Here is a 21,680-nt window from a genome sequence, read left to right on the forward strand (position 1 = left end):
TGCACATGTTGTTTCATTCTCTCTCTTCCTCAGTATGTGCTTGAGACACCGTGAATCAGAGGGAATGTCTAAAATAGTAATTTTACATTGACTGATTTTTTTTAATATTATTTTATTTTATTGACGAGAGGGTATTAATGTCTTTTTATGCGAACAGGGGGTTAATTGCATCAAATTGAAAGTATATGAGGGTTTTATACTATACAGGGACTTTTATGCATTATATCTATAGTAGTGGGTTTTTTTTTTTTCACTTAACCCTTTATATATATATATTTTCTTCCCAAACATTAAATAGAAATTATTGGCAACATTATATTTCTATTTCTAATCTCCCAAACTAAATACAAATTTTTATCATCTAGTTGTGAGTCTTTTGATTTGGCTGTCGATAATCGATTTCGAAACAATTCCTTCTTCATTATTTGCGATTGTGTCGACTTCTTGCCGAGATTATAGAGTTTCGTTCGCGCCAAATTCCTTCGATTTTCTCGGGTTTTCCTTCTTCCGTTACGATATTTGTCCCCATTCCATTTTAAAATCGTTCCAAACAAGTCAAATTAATTTTGAAATTCAATTCCCATCAAAATCTGGGATTCCAAACGCACTGTAAAAACTCATTCAGTAACTTCAATTTTGTTGATCTCGAATTCACACAACTTTAGGCGACACAACACTACTTGAAGCAGGTTAGTGCTCTCTCTCTCATCTGATCTCACTTCTCTTTTCTCTCTCATATTTGCACGAATGATTAAACCAGTTGTATTAATTTTGGGTTTATATATTCATTTGGAATTTATTTAGTATAAAGACTGATAATTTTTGGTTTATAGGCTGAGAAATTCATGTTTGTGTATATATACTTACATATTTGTAGTTCTGGGTTTTCATACAACGACAGTCTTGTATTGGATTCCATATGACAATGCTGCTTTTTATTCTGAGGTATTTTGGGCTAACCTTTGTTCAGGTGACCTCTTTCTTAGTTCCAGTACAATGTCGTCCGGTAGAGGAAAAACAATCCGTTTGGTGTCCCTGTCCCATCCCTCACTAATCCAACTTGTATACGGAGTCAGTGGAACGAACTATCTATTAAAAAATCAAGTAAAAAACTGAATATAACTTTCCCCGGTGAAAAATGCCAGGGCATGTTTGGTTTGTCACTCGAAACAGGCAGTTTTCAGGAAAATCAGAAAACTGTACAAAAACTGTATGTGGTTCAGTTTTCTAAAAATGTAGTTATAAAAAGGTCTCTTGATTTTTTGAGTTATAAACCAAATGGCCCATAGTTTTTGCATTGAATGAATCCTATGCGAATGTGTTTTGAATGCATATACCATCATAGTTTATTTGCTAATTAGTAAAACATTTCGTGGTTCATTCCACAGGGAACCAGACCTTCAGCTTACATGGTGGATTGGAAGGAATGTGTGACACTTCTTCTATGGCTAGGGGTAGCACCGGTGATGGAGTAAGTAACTTAGTCTGATGGAGAAGTTCATCACTTTGGGGACTGGATTTTTTATGGTTAATGGTTTGTGTTCTTCTTTAACTCTTTTGATTCTAATCTTTTGGTTAACTAAGTTTTATGTCACCTTTGTTTGAGATCGAATTCAAAGATAAGATATTGGTTCAAGCACTGCATACTACTTCTATGGGGATTAAAGATAAGGTATTTGACTTTGTGCCCTTTTGTAGTCTCCAGAGAAGCATGACCTTGCACTGATTTGATATTGAAAAAAACAAAAAAAAATTCAAACCTTAGGGCATGTGTAACGACCCGAACCCGAGTGTCCGAATTGTTAACCGGGTCCTTATCCGAACCCGAGGTCAACTAAGGACACTACCGTCCTTTCCTATATTGACACATAATAAGAATAAGAATAATAATAATAATAATGATGATGGGATCATAGCCATAAAATATGTCAAAACAGTCCACTAACCCGTCAAAACATGTGGAGGAGCGTCGTCCGCCACTTCCCTTCCGTATTCTGAAAAATGTTAATAATGGGGTGAACTTAAGCTCAGTAGGAAGTGTGTAAGACACACCTCTTATAATCCCGTGAATCTACTTATAGAATTGAAGACAAAAGAACGGGATCATAATATACTGGAGATGTAAACCATAACCACAACATTCAATATAAACACAAATGTCATCTAAGTCACAAATTCATCATGTATGCTGATGAAGTGCAATGCCATGCTCATGTCGCTCCCCATTTCTGAAACATTTCCGTTTCAACTTCCAAATCATTAGTGTAATCCGACCCAAGGCACCTCCAAGGCATCACGAGGGAGGGGTTGGCTAGTTTTCCCCGACCACATGGCACCTCTATGGCGTTGTCTGGGTAGCTCAACCATACTAGAGTTTCTTTCTAACCCCCTCTAGATCACATTAATACCACGGACCACTAGGCGCCTCCTAGGCATTCGGTTTTCACAAACACTTTCGAAAACGTTTCCCTAAAACAATTTCATTGGTTTTAAAAAATATATTTTTTCCTTTTTTTCTTTCCCAATGGATGCATGAATGCTTCATGCTTCACAATTTACTATAATTTTCACATCATTAAACCTTAACAACATTTCATAATAAAGAAAATTTTCTCATGAATTTATAACATGCTTTAAGTCAACAAAATTTCTACAATTATACATATTACACAAGGACATAATCACAAAAGCATGTTTTCCATATTCAATCAACAAATCATAAGCACATATATTATTTACACATAACACACATAGAGATACACATCATATATCTAGTATCATGGCAATTTTTCAAGAAAAATTTACAATAAATCCCATACATTCCATTTACATCACGATCACATTACTAAGGGGAAACCCTAACATTTATTTTCACAATTTCAACATCACTTTTCTTAACAATTAAAAATCATGGGGTATCTAAAATATCAATACTAAGCATGTATCTTCACCACCAAGTATATAATCATAATCATAGGTTTAATTAATGCATAATATATATCCATCACCTAAATTACATTCAATCATAACAACATAGGCAAAATTGCTAAAATCAAACATGCTTAGAATCAAATTAAAGGGGGAAAATTCACAAAAGATCAAAGAAAACATGAATTAGAGCACCCCTACCTCACTTAGATGCAAAAACCCCCAAATGGATCTAAAAATTCGAAATTCCTAGGGTTAGCCAAATGAGGAATTGTTTGTATCAACATACAGATCTTGCCGTGCTCTCCGTTTTGCCGCAAACGGTAACCAAAAATTCCAAGCGATGAGAGACTAATTGAAAATGGAAGCTTTGATGGAGAAAAGAAAAAAAGAACCAAGTATGAAAGAGAGAGAGAACCTGCGAGAAAGAGAGAAATGAGAGACCAAATTGTGGTCTCATGGGCACCAAATAAGCTAGTGGTGGGTCCCACCACTTCCAATAATCTTTTCCTTTAATGTAAATACACATATATGTATATATATATATATATATATATATATATATATATATTTATATAAATCACAAACATTACAATCTACCCTCCTTAAAAGATTTTGTTCTCAAAATCTACCATCCTTAAAGAAGGAGGCCCACAACCACACACCTTCCTAAGAACACTTCACAAAACCCCAAAACCATGAACTCACCAACATTATTGCCTTTAACACCAAACGTCACCAGGCAATCACACACCACTGCCACAAAAATACAATGTTCACCACCCTATGAGGGTACTCATTACTCGCGACATCAGAACATGAGACCAACTAGGCCCTACATCCGACTCTCAACGGACATTAGTCCACTCTACACTGCTACGCAAGACTCCGAAGCCGAAAGAAGAACAGTCTCTAGTCCACCGAACATGACAATATCCAATCTCAACTCCTCCCTAAAAGGACACACAAAACTCCAAAAAAAAACCCCGTCCATCTCACAATCAAGCTCAACTCTAATCTACACATCTCTGTCAGACCGAACACTCACTACCTAACACTTAACTACACTATTATATACCCGTACAACGACTACCAACCACACCAAGCAGCAATCACTAAACTTATTATCCTCAAGATGACTACACAACAAATCTCCCAACAACTGCATAATCATAAGTCACAAGAGCAATAAAACGTACTATCATGTACCTAAAACCCAAATCCTCAAAACAAGATCTTCAATAATCAATTATCATAACACAGACCCTTTGCCAGACACTTGGTACTACCTAACACACTCTGTCACCCAAAACAAACCATCCGAATCCACACCGTCACACCGACACAACGCGTAATACCGTGCTCTCATTATCCTTGACAAATTGAAACAATCATTGACCTTTGACCCAACATCGTGCTAAGAGGGACTGATTCAGGAGAAATGGTTGGCCAGGCCATTCTCATTATCGATCCGGTCTTAACACAAGTGTCGTTTCTGTCCTCAGGTCCAAACCTCAAACACACTCTCACACAGTTCACAAGACAACCATGAGATTCAATCGCTATCAATCCATCGTTCTACGTAACCACAACGGCTAACAGTCACATACTTACTTTAAAAATCTCAATCATGCTTTAATCATACAACCCTAACAAGCTAGTAATAACACAGCACCAAACGTCAGAATCATCGACCAGCATAAAAACTCCCTAATAATCTCATAGCACCCATACCAGATACACAACTCCATAACATCATTCGGTTCAATTCTTACTTCTTCAAAACACACAGTACGACAGTCTCATGCTTGAAACCTCAAAACCAAAATCAATCATTCCCATTATTCCTCAACGGAATCCCACATTCACTTTCTTTAATCACGTAGTTCTAAGGCGACATCGACACTTGTCCTCAAGACATTGTTCAAATCAAATGCCTATAAAAACATCCGAGTACATGACTCACATCATATCACCTAACCATCCTCAAGCTTACAATTCACGACACACCCCTAGCCATCACCGAAAGTACCAGACATCGGAAACACAATCCCTATTCGGCAACTCGTGCCGTCAAAATCACTCTTAAAACAAGTACTACTAAAAATCGATGACTTTATCTCCCTCCATGGGAGTGAGTCGACCAAGTCAACCAAACCTTTATCGATGAACTCAATAACATAACAAATCACACACAGGTCCGTCCACCCACGGATGCGCACAACTCCTAAATGGAAAACAAGGCTCACGACAAACGATGTCCTTGCCAGGACTAGAACAAATGGAAAGGGTAACAAACCCCGCTTTCACAAGAGACTGACGACTCGCACCTGAATGCACCCGACACCTTGTCACATGCTACACTCCAATTGTCCAACCATGGACACTCAATCTCACCTAAGATAAACTAAACTCTTTACACACAAAGAGAAGAACCAAATGGATACCCGTACGAAACTACGAACTCAATTCTAGGTGACCTCGCCACTAACGGATCGTCATACACTATCAACACAAAAACCTCACATACGATACCCCGCAACACCCATGCTAACCAAAACCAACAACATAAGAGCACCAATGCCCACAACATACTAACACTGGGAATAATTACTGTACGTTGGACACCACGTCCCATTCCACCAAGAACCCGTCACTCCTAAATGACAACCCATATGTCATAAAATGACACTTTACCACCTGTTCCTTCACTACCTTCCCAAACGATACTGCCTCGATCACCGTGCACACCTGACTAGTGACCTCAATCACAACAACCCACCGACTAGACAAAAGAAAAAGGTGCCTATCTAGCAATATCGTCCTCACTGGCTCTAAAAACTAAGTTATTCACCATCACCTCGACTGATGCACCCCCATCACCTACCCGATAACATACAACAACAACTCATACTCTCCAATCCACCCTCTGATCATATCCCAAACCATTCTGCTCATTAATACTAAACATCACGCCATAACGCCTTTACTACCACCATCCTCGAATGACAACTCAAACCTCTCATCTTACCAAATCACCAAGTCACCATCAAGCAATTCAACCTATGACACTATCATAACAAAAGAATAAGCATTACTCTCGATACCTTCCACAACAGCCACAATTTACCACTAGGAAAGAACCTTCATACCGCAATGTCATGCCGACAAATCCTCAAAACAAAATAAGCACAAATCTCATAATGCTCAACACCCAATTGTCTCCTTAAAATCATCAATAATGCAATCAATTACTAACGCTCAACCGACCACTTAATCCACTCTTTCAAAGGTAGTCTACATGCCTAAGCAAGAAAACTTCATGCCCTAGGTTCAACATCACTACCTCCCCTCTTTACTATTCCTCAAAACACTATTGGCCCCGACAAATGTCAAATGGAGCTACCAACTAAACCTATAAGATCAACCTCGTCCCAATCATTCAAATCGTCAGTCTATCTCTTTGAATCCTTAAACGACAAGCATTATATCCTTATACCCCATACGCAACGTAAAATTCAACTCCAATCTACAACTTTCAACTTCTAAAACATAGTACATTTGGTAACACAGTACCTACTATCCATCACTTCATCCGCAACAACCAAACATACCGATGACTACATAATACCTGCCTTATCATGAAATCCTACATTACACAGCTAAAACTAACCACTATACACCACCTCGAGACTCTCTAGATAGCCGTGCCAACCCAGAAACCCGCTCATTGACCGAGCTATGCAATCGACTCACTAAGAATCAATTACCTGTAGCACACTCCTGTAACTCTCCGAAATGGGGATCACCCCTTGACAAACCAGTCTCTAAAACAAACTTTACAAGACCACGAAATGATCAACATCTTGCAACCGGTCCTATATCACCCTACACCTACAGAATCCAACAAATCCCTACGACAATCAGAACCAACACACTTCCCTAGACCGTACCAGAAAACCCGAAATACACCTCTACAACCCATAGACTACATTCGTGACTCAAACAACTTCTGTCACACTTACCACGACCGGTTCGAAAAGAACCTCCGTACCAAACCGTGACCCAAGTCACAAACACTAACCTCCTAAAGTCATACCGGAACTCTCACTCGCACACTAGACCTCCACGATCACCAGAACCCATACACCAATGCATGAAACTCACACACAACAAGGGCACCATGCCATGAAATATGAACCCGTTCTAAAGTCGTGCTCTAAGCACCGCATAAAATGCAATAACAAGATCAAAATGAATACACACCAAATAGCTCAATCCACAAGCTAGAAGTCAACACCTGTAGTTCGATAAGAATAAGTACCCAACAACCTTGGAGCAACTGAGCTCATTTCCTACTCAGGTCAAAACTTACACAACCTTCAATGCCATAACAAGTACTCTACCGTACTAGCTACCAACCCAATGCTCATCCGCATAAGCATATAAGAATAAATATATACACATACATAAAATGAATGAAACCCATAATACCATGTTCATTACTTGTCACTTAATCATAAAAGAAAATTGCACCAACCGTGCCTATTACTTTCCACCGTCATGTATCATATACTTTTCACCTTATCATGTATAACATGCTTTCAAATACTTTCACATTTCATTTACATAGTTGGATCATATAATTATTCTACATACATGGCCATGTAATACCAATTTAATTTAGTGTTTAAACACGTAAGCATGTGAACACTTAGCAAATAAGCATGTGTTTTAAAACAGTAAACATATAAGCAAGTAAGCATGCTTCTCAGATAACGAACACTTTGACACATAAGCACATAAACAATGCAATCCACTTTCTACACAACCCTAAGTAGGCCTTTACCCGTCGTCCTACTGGTTTTTGAACCATTGCTCTAATACTAAATTTGTAACGACCCGAACCCGAGGGTCTGAATTGTTAACCGAGTCCTTATCCGAACCCGAGGTCAACTAAGGACGCTACCGTCCTTTCCTATGTCAATACATAATAATAATAATAATAATAATGATGATGATAATGATGGGATCATAGCCATAAAATATGTCAAAACAGTCCATTAACCCGTCAAAACCTATGGAAGAATGTCGTCCGCCACTTCCCTTCCGTATCCTGAAAAATGATAATAATGGGGTAAGCTTAAGCTCAGTAGGAAGTGTCTAAGACACACCTCTTATGACCTCGTGAATCTACGCATAGAATTGAAGACAAGAGAACGGGATCATACTATACCGGGGATGTAAACCATAACCACAACATCCAATATAAACACAAATGTCATCCAAGTCACAAATTCATCATGCATGCCAATGAAGTGCAATGCCATGCTCGTGTCGCTCCCCATTTCCGAAACATTTCCGTTTCAACTTCCAAATCATTAGTGTAATCTGACCCAAGGCACCTCCAAGGCATCACGAGGGAGGGGTTGGCTAGTTTTTCCTGACCACATGGCACCTTCATGGCGTCGTCTAGGTAGCTCAACCACACTAGAGTTTCTCTCTAACCCCCTTTAGATCACTAACACCACGGACCACTGGGTGCCTCCTAGGCGTCCAGTTTTCACAAACACTTTCGAAAACGTTTCCCCAAAACAATTTCATTGGTTTTAAAAAAAAAAAAATTTACTTTTTCCATTTTTTTCTTTCCCAATGCATGCATGAATGCTTCATACTTCACAATTTTCCATAATTTTCACATTATTAAACCTTAACAACATTTCATAATAAAGAAGAATTTTCTCATGAATTTATAGCATGCTTTAAGTCAACAAAATTTCTGCAATTACACATATTACACGAGAACATAATCACAAAAGCATGCTTTCCATATCCAATCAACAAATCATACGCACATATATTATTTACTCATAACACACATAGAGATACACATCATATATCTAGCATCATGGCAATTTTTCAAGAAAAATTTACAATAAATCCCATACATTCCATCTACATCACGATCACATTACTAAGGGGAATTCCTAACATTTATTTTCACAATTTCAACATCACTTTTCTTAACAATTAAAAATCATGGGGTATCTAAAATATCAATACTAAGCATATATCTTCACCACTAAGTATATAATCATAATCATAGGTTCAATTAACATATAATATACATCCATCAGTTTAATTACATACAATCATAACAACATCGGCAAAATTGCTAAAATCAAACATGCTTAGAATCAAATTAAAGGGGGAAAATTCACAAAAGATCAAAGAAAACATGAATTAGAGCACTCCTACCTCACTTAGATGCAAAAACCCCCAAATGGGTCCAAAAATTTGAAATTCCTAGGGTTGGCCAAACGAGGAATATCTTGCCGTGCTCTCCGTTTTGCCACAAACGATAACCAAAAATTCCAAGGGATGAGAGACTAATTGAAAATGGAAGCTTTGATGGAGAAAAGAAAAAAAAAGAACCAAGAATGAGAGAGAAAAAGAGAACCTGCGGGGAAGAGAGAAGTGAGAGACCAAATTGTGGTTTCATAGGCACTAAATAAGCTAGTGGTGGGTCCCACCACTTCCAATAATCTTTTCCTTTAATGTAAATACACATATATGTATATATATATTTATATAAATCACAAACATTACAGCATGACTAATGTTGCTTATGTAGGGTGATTCCCTTAGCATGAAGAGAAGTCCAGATGGCAAAGCGGATACATTGCAGAATTCAAACCTTTTTAATGAAGGTTTGTTTCCTTGTGTAGACTTTAAAGTTGTTTTGTTGAATGAATAGTTGAACTAGAGCATTAAAATTGTAGTGTTTTTCTTAGATGAGTTTGCTAATGATGAAGAAGATTTGAAAAGTATTGTTCGGAGGTTTTATCAAGGCCTGGGTTTCAATTTGCTCGAAGATGCAGGTAGCTTTTCAGTCTGATCCTAGTAAATTGGTATATCGTTTTGTTTGCTTGAGATTGTAGGTAACCACTACTTGTGCTCCTAACAATTTGTTGTGCTTGTTTTGTGTTCTTTAAAGAATTGACATTGTAATGTTTTCTTAGATGGGTTTACTACTTTGGAAGAAGCTTGGAAAATTATTGCTCAGAGGTACCGTTTGCTTGAAAATGCAGGTAGCTTTTCCATCTGACCGTAATAAATTGGTATATTATTCAATTTTCTTGAGATTGTAGGTAACCACTGGTTGTGCTCCTGATAATTTGGTGTATTTGTTTCGTGTTCTTTGAAGAATTGACATTGTAATGTTTTATTAGATGAGTTTACTACTTTGGAAGAAGCTTGGAAAATTGTTGCTCAGAGGTTTGAAAATGCAGGTAGCTTTTCCATCTGACCTTAATAAATTGTTATATCATTTAATGTGCTTGAAATTGTAGGTAACCACTGCTTCTGCTGATGAGAATTTGGTGTATTTGTTTTGTATTCTTTGATAGGAATGGCAAATTTACCATTATTTCTATACATGATTCCTTTTTAAGTTTCAAAATGATTCTAGATGTTTGAACCTGTTGTATGTCAAAATTATATATCTTGCACATTTTTATGATAATGATCATTCCCAATTCTTGCTATTTAATAAGAATGGTAGATCAATGGCAATGTGGCAACTGTGCTTGATTATGGGATAAGTTGATACTTGTGATAGATGGACACAATAATAAAGTTCCATCTAGCATACTTTTATGGGGTACAACGTACTTTTGTCGAACACAATAATATTAAGTGAACTGGTTTGTGTTTGTTGAACCCTATTCACTAAATATGCATAAGCTAACACAAAGGAACGTGGTTAATTGACGATCCTCTTGCATGTTGTAGTGGGTATGGTGGTTATTTAAAGTTTTGATTTTCAATTTTCCATTATCCATTTGGAAATGCTATGTTGACTTTCTAGGGGATGAATCTGCATGTGGTTCGCTTCCTTGCAACATTACAACATTTAAATTCTTTGGTTTAACTGAAGCTTTGGTTTTAGCTAGTGCAAAATGGTGGAACATCGTTCATATAACCAACGATAATAATTGAGACACCGCTTATTGACTCGAGTACTTTAGAATATATATATATATATTCCTAAATTACTTTAGAATATTTTCTCTTTGCCAATTTTGAAGTTGTAATTCTTTTTCTTCCTTTATGTTTTTTTTCCTTTTTTTTAATGAAAAATCTTCTAGAGAAGTATTTTACTTATCAAAAAAAAGAAAAAAATCTTCCCTAGAAGCATGAATGGTGGTCCTAAATAATACTTGTTGGACAATATTCTTGAGTTTTATAGTAATGATCTTTTAGATTGTTGACTATAACATTTGCCTTTATGATCGCAGTTGCAACAATTTTGAATACCATAGCTAAATTACTTGAGGTATTGCCATGTCACACAACTTGTTGCCTTCTTGAGCCTTAAGGTGGGTAGTGACCGCCTTACATAGACTGGATAATGCTACACAATAAAACGCTAGCCTTTTCTGCAGTTCCTTACATTTATTGTTTAATTAGTTGGTCCTTAAGCAGTCTAGTCAGTGTACTTTATTAAGAATGGTTTAGCCTCACAAAAGTTCGTTAGTTGGGGACTTGTTCAGTTCAAAATCTCTAATATGTAGAAATAAGCAAGTGACGCTTTTACATGGTAACATGATAACATCCACATGTAAAGAAACTATTTGGGTCAGCACATGAATACATGATTGTTATGCCATGTTTCGAACGTAAGAATGGAATGGAATGTAATACTCATTCCACTTTTTTATTCCCTTTCTTTTGTTTTTTAAGGAAAATTAAAGTTGGAATGACCATTCCAAGTCATTCCTACAAAAAGCTTGAAAACTCATTCCACTCCTTAACCTATGGAATGGGCATTCCATTCCCAAGTAAAATAAAAATCAAGAATCATGTTTACCAAAAAAACCCTTCCACCTTCCAAGTTTGGGTCTCTCAAGCCACCACCTCCACCTTCCCCACCACCATTGTCACTTTCCACAACCAAAATCACTGCCACCTTCCATTGCCACCTCCACCATTGGCACCACCACTGCCACCATATTTTAAAAAATGCATTTGTCAAACGGTTTTTTTCTGATTGATTCCTTCCAACAAAATTCCTTTTATGAAGGCCATTTGAATGAAAGACTTTTGATATTAGGAAGCTCCCCTAAATCGCCAAAAACTAAATATTAATTTTTCTTTTAAAAAAATTATAGATGAATGTTATTCTGTTATTTACTTCATTTGTCACTAGGAGGGATATTTTGGAGAATTTACTATAAAATTCACTCCATTCCTTGTTTTAAATTGGTCCAACCAAACACTATAATGGTGGTGACCATTCCATTCCTACACCATTTCATATATGCAACCAAACAGTAAAATGATAATGATTATTCCATTCATTTCCCATTCTTGATTCTCCTTCCATTCCCAGTGCATTCCATTCCCATTCCACTCCATTCCCGCGTACCAAATGTAGCCTTATAGCTTTGATGCGCTTTATTCTTCTCAACATTTCTCTTCTCAAATCAAGTTTTGGTATTACAATAACAACAATAACCATGCCTTTTCCCCAACTACTTGGGGTCGGCTACATGAATCCAATGTTTATATTTTGCTCTATTTAAGCCACAATATCAGTCAAAGCATATGCTATCCTATCCTTCCTTACTATCTATATCCATGTTAAATTTGGTGTTCCTCTTCTCCTAGTATTAGCCTCAATGGGGATTATGTCGCCCGTCCTAACTGGTGCACATAAAAAGTCTTTTTTTTTTTTTTTTTTTTTTTTTTTTTTTTTTTTTTTTGCATATGTTAAAACCATCCTAACTGATCTTATCTCCAATTTGTGTTACTCCAAGCATCTCCCAAATGTGATCATTTCTAATCCTATCGTTTATAGTCTTACCGCACATCCACAACAACATCCGTATTTCTACCACACTCAGGTGTCCAACATTCTGTGCCATAAAGTGGCTGGTGTAATAACCTATTCAATAGAATTTCCCTTTCAATCTTAAGAGGATACGCCTATCACACAATATACTAGATGCACTCCTCCATTTACCCCATCCTACCTTGATTCTATGATTAATGTTAAAAGTGGCAATTTGTGTTGGCATGTCGCGTTTGTGTCATGTCAAAACATGGGTATCTTGTTATATAGGTTGACACAAACACAACACAATTATTATTCTTGTGAAGAAACCTTGGCATAAACACGATACGATTATTAAATGGCTAATATAACATGACATGCGTAATACGTTTAATAAATAGGTCAAGACCTAGCATGACACAAGAATGACATGTTTAGCTAAACGGGTCATTTCTAACTCGAACACAACATGTTTAGCTAAATGGGTCATTTTAAACACGACACATTTATCTGACACGTTTAGTTAAATGGGTTAATCTGGTTGTAAACGGGTTGGTGGATTAAACACGAACACAACATGTTTAATTACTGTGTCAATTTGGGTTGATACGAATACGATTAAGCCAAACCCAAACCCACATATCCTGTGTTGTGTTCTAGCCGTGTTTGCATGTCGTATCAAATATATAAACCACGTTTCCCACTTCCAAGTCTGATTTTTTTATTTATTTTTTATTTTTTTATTTTTTTTATTTTACAACTCTAATTATTCATCAATTGCCATTGGGAGTATTTTAAATTTTTTGGAACTCTTTTCTTCCCAACTACCCATATATATATATATAAGTCACGAATATTACATTGTCTATCCTTTCCGATGTAATATGGTTTATAGCTGATGTATGACAAGAGAACAACCTTGAGTAGTTGAAATAAATAAGAGTTATGGCTGGAAGTTCTAATGAACAAGATTGGGGTTTAAGAGGTGTTGGTAGAAACTAGAAAGAAAGGATTGAATTAGTATAAATAAAAAGGAGTTTATTGGCTGGTAATTCAAATAAGCAGAGCTATGGTTCAAGATATCAGTAGAGAGAAAAGATTGAAAACAAAAAAAATCTATTGGAATCACATGAACAGGGTCTATGTTAAAGTGTTTCTCAAGTTCATCATAGTGTTTTATTTGAGGTGGAGAAATTTTTAGTTAAGGTAGAGCTATGAAGAGCTTGAGATGGAGCTATGAAGAGATCCTTGTTCAAGGTGGAGTTATGGAGAAGCACGTGAAGATTGAATTTTGAGCCAAGGTGGAGATTGTTGGGTTTGTGGCTCAAAATTTGTGTACAGAAAATTAGTTTTATTTTTTGTTTTGGAAGCTGCAAGAAATAGTTTCCTAATTGATTTTGGAATCTAGAAAACTTAGGGAAAAAGGCTGAAGATTTGGGAAAGAAGTTATACCTGCTATTTTAGAGTTGAAGATGGATATGGTAACTCCTTGTAGGTAAGTTGATACTTGTCCAACAAGGATTGAGTTTTGAAGATTCTATAAATAGAGATGGGTATGAGGGGTTTAGAGAGAGAGAGAGAAGAGATAAAAGATGTAAGGGGTTTAAGGGTGAGTGTTGTGAGGAGGGGAGAGTATATGTATTTTCCGAGTGTATACATGCAGCCTCAAAAGAGATGATGAGTAAGTGAGTGGGGTTTTGACATGTGGTTGTATATTCTCTTTCTTGATTCATAATAGTGAAATCTCTCTCTCCCATGGACGTAACCCTAGAGTTGGGTGAACCATGTAAAATATTGTGTTGTGCGTTGATGTGTATGATTGTTATCTCCATATATGCTTGTGTTGATGTGATGTGATGATGTTTCCGCTGTGTATGATGAAGGAGGGATTTAACTCTCAACAACAGCCGACCGTTAAGTAGGTTGGAGGGAGTTAATTATCCCCAACAACTGGTATCAGAGCCGATGGTGGGTCAGAGCCTGTAATTGGTCCTGAAGATTAGTAGAAGAAAAAGATTGATGCAAAGTTTGTCAGAGCAGAGGATGATAGTGATGTGCTATGGAGATTCAATCAAAGTTGATGATAACATGAAGGTATGAAGAAGGTGATGGCGTGAAGCCCATGAAAAACAAGTCTTGTGACAAGCCAGAGGATGCTCGTTTTTAAGATGGGGCAAAGGTGATAGAGGTGAAGCCCACGAGAAACAAGTTTTGAGGACAAGTCAAGAGTGAGTGCTGGTTCTCAAGATGGAGCAAGAGGTGTGAAGAATAAAGGGGTTTGCTCTAAGCCCGATAAAGAGCAAAGGGGAATATGAAGATGAAAGGTTTGTTGCTTTAAGCCAGAAAAGCAATTGATGAAGATGAGTTGAAGATTGGTGGGTTGCCATGCGTGAGCAATTGAACACCAACAGGGTGGATAGATAAGATAGAAAAAATGAAGAATGATGAATTTGAGAAAAGGTGGAGATTGTTAAAATGTTTCTCAAGTTTATCATAGTACTTTATTTGAGGTGGAGAAATTTTCAGTTGAGGTGGAGCTATGAAGAGCTTGAGGTAGAGCTATGAAGAGATCCTTGTTCAAGGTGGAGTTATGGAGAAGCACATGAAGATTGAATTTTGAGCCAAGGTGGAGATTGTTGGGTTTGTGGCTCAAAATTTGTGTGCAGAAAATTAGTTTCCTTTTTTGTTTTGGAAGTTGCGAGAAATAGTTTCCGAATTGGTTTTGGAATCCAGAAGACTTGGGGAAAAAGGCTGAAGATTTGGGAAAGAAGTTATACCTGCTATTTTAGAGTTGAAGATAGATATGATTACTCCTTGTAGGTAAGTTGATACTTGTCCAACAAGAAATTGAGTTTTGAAGATTATATAAATAGAGATGGGTATGAGGGGTTTAGAGAGAGAGAGAGAGAAGAGATAAAAGATGTAAGGGGTTTAAGGGTGAGTGTTGTAAGGAGGGGAGAGTATATGTAATTCCCGAGTGTATACATATAGTCTCAAAAAAGATGATGAGTAAGTGAGTGGGGTTTTGACATGTGGTTGTATATTCTCTTTCTTGATTCATAATAGTGAAATCTGTCTCTCCCATGGACGTAACCCTAGAGTTTGGTGAACCATGTAAAATATTGTGTTGTGCGTTGATGTGTATGATTGTTATCTCCATATATGCTTGTGCTGATGTGATGTGATGATGCTTCCGCTGTGTGTGATAAATGAGGAATTTAACTCTCAACAACAGCTGACCGTTGAATGGGTTGGAGGGAGTTAATTATCCCCAACAGTCTAGGCATCACACCTAGAGAAGGCCCCACACTCTCATATATTGTTAATCACTCACCAAGAAATTTCATAGCACTTTTTTTTTTTAGTCATTCATTGGATTGAGTAATTAAAGTTGCATACTATTCTTTTTATAACAACTTATGACTCTTAGATTACCCCATAATTGAGGTAATCAATAGTTGACTCTAGCATAAAAAAAGTAACAAATATTAACTGATGCAATTTGATTATACTTGATGCAATTTACCATAACTATGCAATTTCACCATAATTGATGCAATTTACCATAACTAAGCAATTTGACCAAACCCCCTAATTATGCAAGACTCCAAGTGGACCCCTCTTCATCTAGCACATGCCAAATTAAACCTTGAGCCTAGAGCCCTCCTTGCCACACCTTCTATAATCTTTAAAAGGCTGCAGCCATTGTTCTCTACCAATAGCCTTCAATTTCCTTAGATTTTGCACCTTCGCACTTAGTTTCTTCTAGACATAAAATATTAATCTTCCCTTTAATCATAGCATGATCCAACTTCATTCCTTTTCCCGCCGAGGTTCTTATATTCCAAGTTCCTATCCTAGGATATCTTCTTTACCAATGCTAGACTAGGAAAATGTGAGAACCCTTGCCTATTTTTTATCGCAACTTCGCAGTGATGGGCGCCCCTTGCCCATTTTTCGAAACATCCCGAACCAGATGCAACCTGTTGCTTAATCGGAATGCCCTGCCTTTTTCTCTTGTATTCATGCGATTCATGTTAATATTGGTCATGAAAAAGTTTTATGCTGACTCTCAGCTATCTAACTCTACCCTCCTCCTTTATTTGAGCTTCAAACCGGTTGTGTAAAAAAGCATAGGCAGTGTTGGAATCAAGTCAAAGGTATTGTGACATATAATTCTCTTGACAAATTTCTCTCTTTTCATTGGTCTAGAGAAAAAATCTTCATTTCTAGTTCCTCTTTCTGTATCATTTCAAGTCTTATTTTCTATCGGGACCCGTCCATCTCAAACTGTGTAGATATTGTTCACGTTACACCCTGTCCATGCTCACAATTTTCAAAACGTGTCTACACAAATATGAAACATCTCCCTTACATGCGCAGCGACTTTTTTTCCAAGGGGATGTGGGATGTCACAATCACCCCTTTGGGATTTAAAGTCCTTTAGGGGTGAGCACTATTAAAGGACTGGGGGAGTCAACCTCCCTTTCCCCCCTTCTCCCTCCAAAAAAGAAAATAATAGATTTTTTAAATTATTTATATTTCACCCTAAAATTTATAAAATTCTATACAATAGTAATTGAATTTAGGAGTTTTAATAATTGCAACCAATCCCCACCTCTCTCTCCGAAAAAAATAAAAAATTGAGTTTTTAAAACATGAGGATCAGAATATTAGTCAAAATACCAAAACTTATTAAGACTCACGTGTTTAACGATAAACACACTCCAACATTTAACACTGACATCCTTCTCCTCAACCTCTTATACTTCTTCTTCTCAATTTGAAACCCTAGTTTTTGTTTTTCCCTGAATACTCTTTATTTTCCCCATTTATTTATTTATTTATTTCACTCTCTTTACTTTCTTACCTGTAATTTGTTTTATAAAAATCCTCTCTTTCAATTTCTTTGTTCTTATTTCAACCCTAATTCGTTATGCTTTCCTCTGATTCATTTTTTTTTTTTTTTTTTGTCCTCTTTTTCCACTTTTTCTTGTATTTTCCCTGAATGTTAAAACTTAAATATTTTGTATTTGTGATAGCATTATTGATCCTTTGAATTTATAACATTACTCTCTGCATTTCTTTTCGACAAGTATCACCAACTCTACATTTAGTGCTATTTGTTTTCCGACGACTATTTCTCTTCCTATATGTTTAATCTTAAAACAAAGGATTATTGCAACTTGCGATCATATATATTTTTATTATTATTTTTTACTGCAGTCATAAAATCGTGTGTTGTTGCTGCTACTCAGCAAAGAGTTTTTCCAGCTATGAATTTTTTAAAAATGAATCTTTCCAATAAGATGGGGAGATTACTTAATTGTCAGCATTGAAAAATAAATTGCTAAAGATAGTTTTTATTCAATTATAGAGGATTTTTATTCTCTAAAAGATTGTCATGCACAATTTTGATATTAGATATTTCGTCAACATTTCATTTTATTTTGTAAATATCCGTGTCATAATTGAGGAGATATATGATTTTTTTATTAATTTTTTATTTTTTTATTTTTTTATTTTTTATATGCATGATGAAATTATCAAGATGTAAGCTAGTGTATCCTTGTAGATTATGAAAAAAAATTGGTTTATAGGCAATACAATATTAGATTTTCTTTTTTATTAAGAATATTTACTAAGATTTCCACTACATTTTTATTTTTACTAGTTTGGCCCTCCAAAACAAAGTTCCTGGGTCCACCCTGACGTCCTCACTCACACTGTCTTGGGCTTATGCATACTCCCTCCATATTCCGGGCAGTGTTGATATTATCCCTTTGCATCTCTCATGCTCACGGTTTTGGAAACAGGTTTTCACATGTAGGAGATAAACCCACTTATAAGGGCAAGCAACTTTCTCCCAAGGCGATGTGGGATGTTGCATGTTCACTTTCAACTTTCATGAAATATCGTTTAACCCATGCCAGGTCATTTAATTTCTTTTGATCTAGCGTTCTATGGCTTGTTCTAAGTCATATTACAAACTTCCTCTTTCAGTTTAAGAGGTATCATTGATTGCAGGATTGAGCAGCTCTGTATTTACTGTGATATAATTTATAGGAGGCAATACTTTTGTGGTTCATTCCACAGGGAACCAGACCTTCAGCTTATATGGTGGATTGGAAGGAAAGTGTGACACTTCCTTCTATGGCTGGGGGTAACCCTGGCGATGGAGTAAGTAACTTATTCTGATGGCAAAGTTCATCAACTAGGGGGACTGGATTTCTTATGGTTAATGGTTTGTGTTTTTCCTTTCCTCTTTATATTTTTATATTTTGGTTAAATAATTTTTGTCGCCTTTGTTTGAGAAATAGATGGTTCTGTTAGAGATCGCAGAAGAAGAAAAAACATTTGTTCAAGCACTGCGTAGTATTTCTTTAGGGATCAAAGATAAGGTATTTGACTTGGTGTTCTTTTGTAGTCTCTAGAGAAGCATGAGTATACACTGATTCAATATTGGACAAAATTTGAGGGAAGCTTTTATCATAACAAAGTCTTTTGGTTCCACTTCTTGTTCTTTAGGGGTCTATCCTACAATAATAAATTCTTCTAAGGATTGGGATCGAATAATAAATATGGTGTCTGCTTAAAACTTTTATAATGTTGAGTTGAATTTGAGTGAAATTGTCTCGTATAAAAAGTATTTCAACTCTTTATAATGAATGGTCTGTATTGAAAATGCAAGATTAGTTTCTTTTACTAAATATGTTTTCATGTTGGATGTCCCCGTGGCCACTACGGGTTTGTGTTTGTCTGTATATATGTTTCCTGATAATAAATTCTTCTAAGGATTGGGATCGAATAATAAATATGGTGTTTGCTTAAAACTTTTATAACGTTGAGTTGAATTTGAGTGAAATTGTTTCGTATAAAAAGTATTTCAACTCTATATAATGAATGGTCTGTATTGAAAATGCAAGATTAGTTTCTTTTACTAAATATATTTTCATGTTGGGATGTCCCCATGGCCACTACGGATTTGTGTTTGTCTATATATATGTTTCATGATATTGCTTCAAAATAGAAGAGGGGCTGTTGGTTTGTCAGTGCTGTGGTAAAAGCCCGTAGCGCTACAAATGAGAACTTGAGCTTGATTTGAGGTACTGATTTGATTTAGAAATTCAAGGGAGAGATGGGAGAAAAGGAACCGAATAAGGGTTGTCATCTTCATTGGGAAGGTAGAGAAGTCTTTACTCAGGGCATGACTAGTGTTGCTTATGTAGGGCCATTACATTATCAAGAAGGAAAGTCCAAATGGCAAAGTTGATCCCTCACGGAATTCAGACCTTTTTAATAAAGGTTTGTTTCCTTGTGTAGACTTTAGAGTTGTTACATTGAATGAAGAATTGACATTGTTGTGTTTTCTTAGATTACTTTGCTTGTGGTAAAGAATCTTTGAGAGGTGCTGTTCAGAGGTTTTATCAGGGCCGGGGTTTTAATTTGCTCAAAGATGCAGGTAGCTTTTCCATCTGATCCTAGTAAATATGTATATCGTTCAGTTTGCTTGAGATTGTAGGTTCCCACTGCTGGTGCTCCTGAAAATTTGGTGTTTGTTTCATGTTGTTTGAAGAATTGACATTGTTATGTTTTCTTAGATGAGTTTAATAGAAAATTATTTCTCAGAGGCTTCATAATGCAGGTAGCTTTTCCATCTGATCGTAGTAAATTGGTATATCCTTCAATTTGCTTGAGATTGTAGGTAACCACTAGCCACTGCTTGTGCTCCTGAGAATTTGGTGTATTTATTTCGTGTTCTTTGTTGGGAACGGAAAATTTACCGTTATCTTTATACATGATTACTTTTTTAAGTTTTGAATTGATTCTAGATGTTTGAACCTGATGTATGTCAAAATTATATATCTTGCACAATTTTATCATAGTGATCATCCCCAATTCTTGCTGTTTCATGAGAATGGTATATCAATGGCAATGTGGCAACTGTGATTGATTATGGGATAAGTTGATAGTTGTGATAGATGGACACAATAATAAGGTTCTATTTAGCATACTTTTTATGGGGTACAACGTCGAACACAATAATATTAAGTGAATTGCTAGGTGTTTGTTAAACCCTGTTCACTAAAATGAGCACCAAAGGAACATGGTTAATTGACGATCCTCTTGCATGTTGTAGGGGGTATGGTGGTGTTGTGAAGTTTTGATTTTCACTTTTCCATTAATCCTGTTGACCGAAGGCATATCTTCACTTCATATTCTGAAGGGTCTCTTCGTTGCTCATTCAACCGTGCTTAATTGACAATTGATCTGTATTCATCTCCCTTGTTGTACACATTTTTTTTTTGGGTCAGTTCAAAATCGTAGTTGTGTTATATGTAATTTGATAGATTCTGTGCTGTATTACAATTTACAACTCTTTTAGAAGCTCTCATTGAGATGAAGCTGGACCAGTTTTAGATTTTATCACAGTGCTGCTCTAGTTCTACGGAGATATATTTTATGATTTATATTTTCTATTCCTTTGATGTTTTCTGATGCAGATGTCTCATTTACATTGTTTTATCTCCTTTTTTTGCTGTTGAGTTGTCTGCATTGTATTTTCTTGACTGTTGTGTTTCAGTCTCCGATTTGCTCATGTTGTTTTTATTGTTATCTTATATTGACAGACACGAGGAAGAAAGGAGAAGGTTCCAAACAATGTAGGTGGACAAAAAAGATGGAGAGGATGAAATTCTTGCGGATGAGGTGAAAAGCGGGAATAGACCAAATAGCACATTTAAAATTTGGAGTTGAATGCTCATCCAATCATGTTGAACTCCATCTTAAAACCGTAAGAAATGTATGGTTGTCAATAGAGCAACTTCGCGGAAAACCAGGTTTTGGATGGGATGAGAATATTAGCTAGTCCAAACGTTTATGATGAACATATTAAGGTATTTTTTTTCCATCA

At 36.2% G+C, this 21,680-nt stretch overlaps 1 protein-coding gene across 2 annotated transcripts; it reads left to right on the forward strand.

Moving 5' to 3' along the window:
* Nucleotides 1-311: 311 nt before the first annotated feature.
* Nucleotides 312-21,680, forward strand: LOC132271537 (uncharacterized). 2 transcript variants are annotated; one of them, XM_059772942.1, is made up of 7 exons: nt 312-689; nt 1,389-1,534; nt 9,563-9,638; nt 9,723-9,809; nt 9,951-10,019; nt 10,161-10,220; nt 21,397-21,680. In XM_059772942.1, exons 2-7 carry the CDS (start codon nt 1,532-1,534, stop codon nt 21,477-21,479), a joined length of 378 nt encoding a protein of 125 aa, XP_059628925.1. In that variant the 5' UTR covers nt 312-689; nt 1,389-1,531; the 3' UTR covers nt 21,480-21,680. The 2 variants fall into 2 exon arrangements, with proteins under 2 accessions (XP_059628925.1, XP_059628924.1); XM_059772941.1 differs by lacking the exons at nt 312-689; nt 1,389-1,534 and adding an exon at nt 1,547-1,672.

Source organism: Cornus florida, unplaced genomic scaffold (genome assembly GCF_030987335.1).
Source record: "Cornus florida cultivar Cherokee Brave unplaced genomic scaffold, ASM3098733v1 CherokeeBrave_3.0.0_Hap2_Chr08, whole genome shotgun sequence".
NCBI classification, from domain to species: domain Eukaryota; kingdom Viridiplantae; phylum Streptophyta; class Magnoliopsida; order Cornales; family Cornaceae; genus Cornus; species Cornus florida.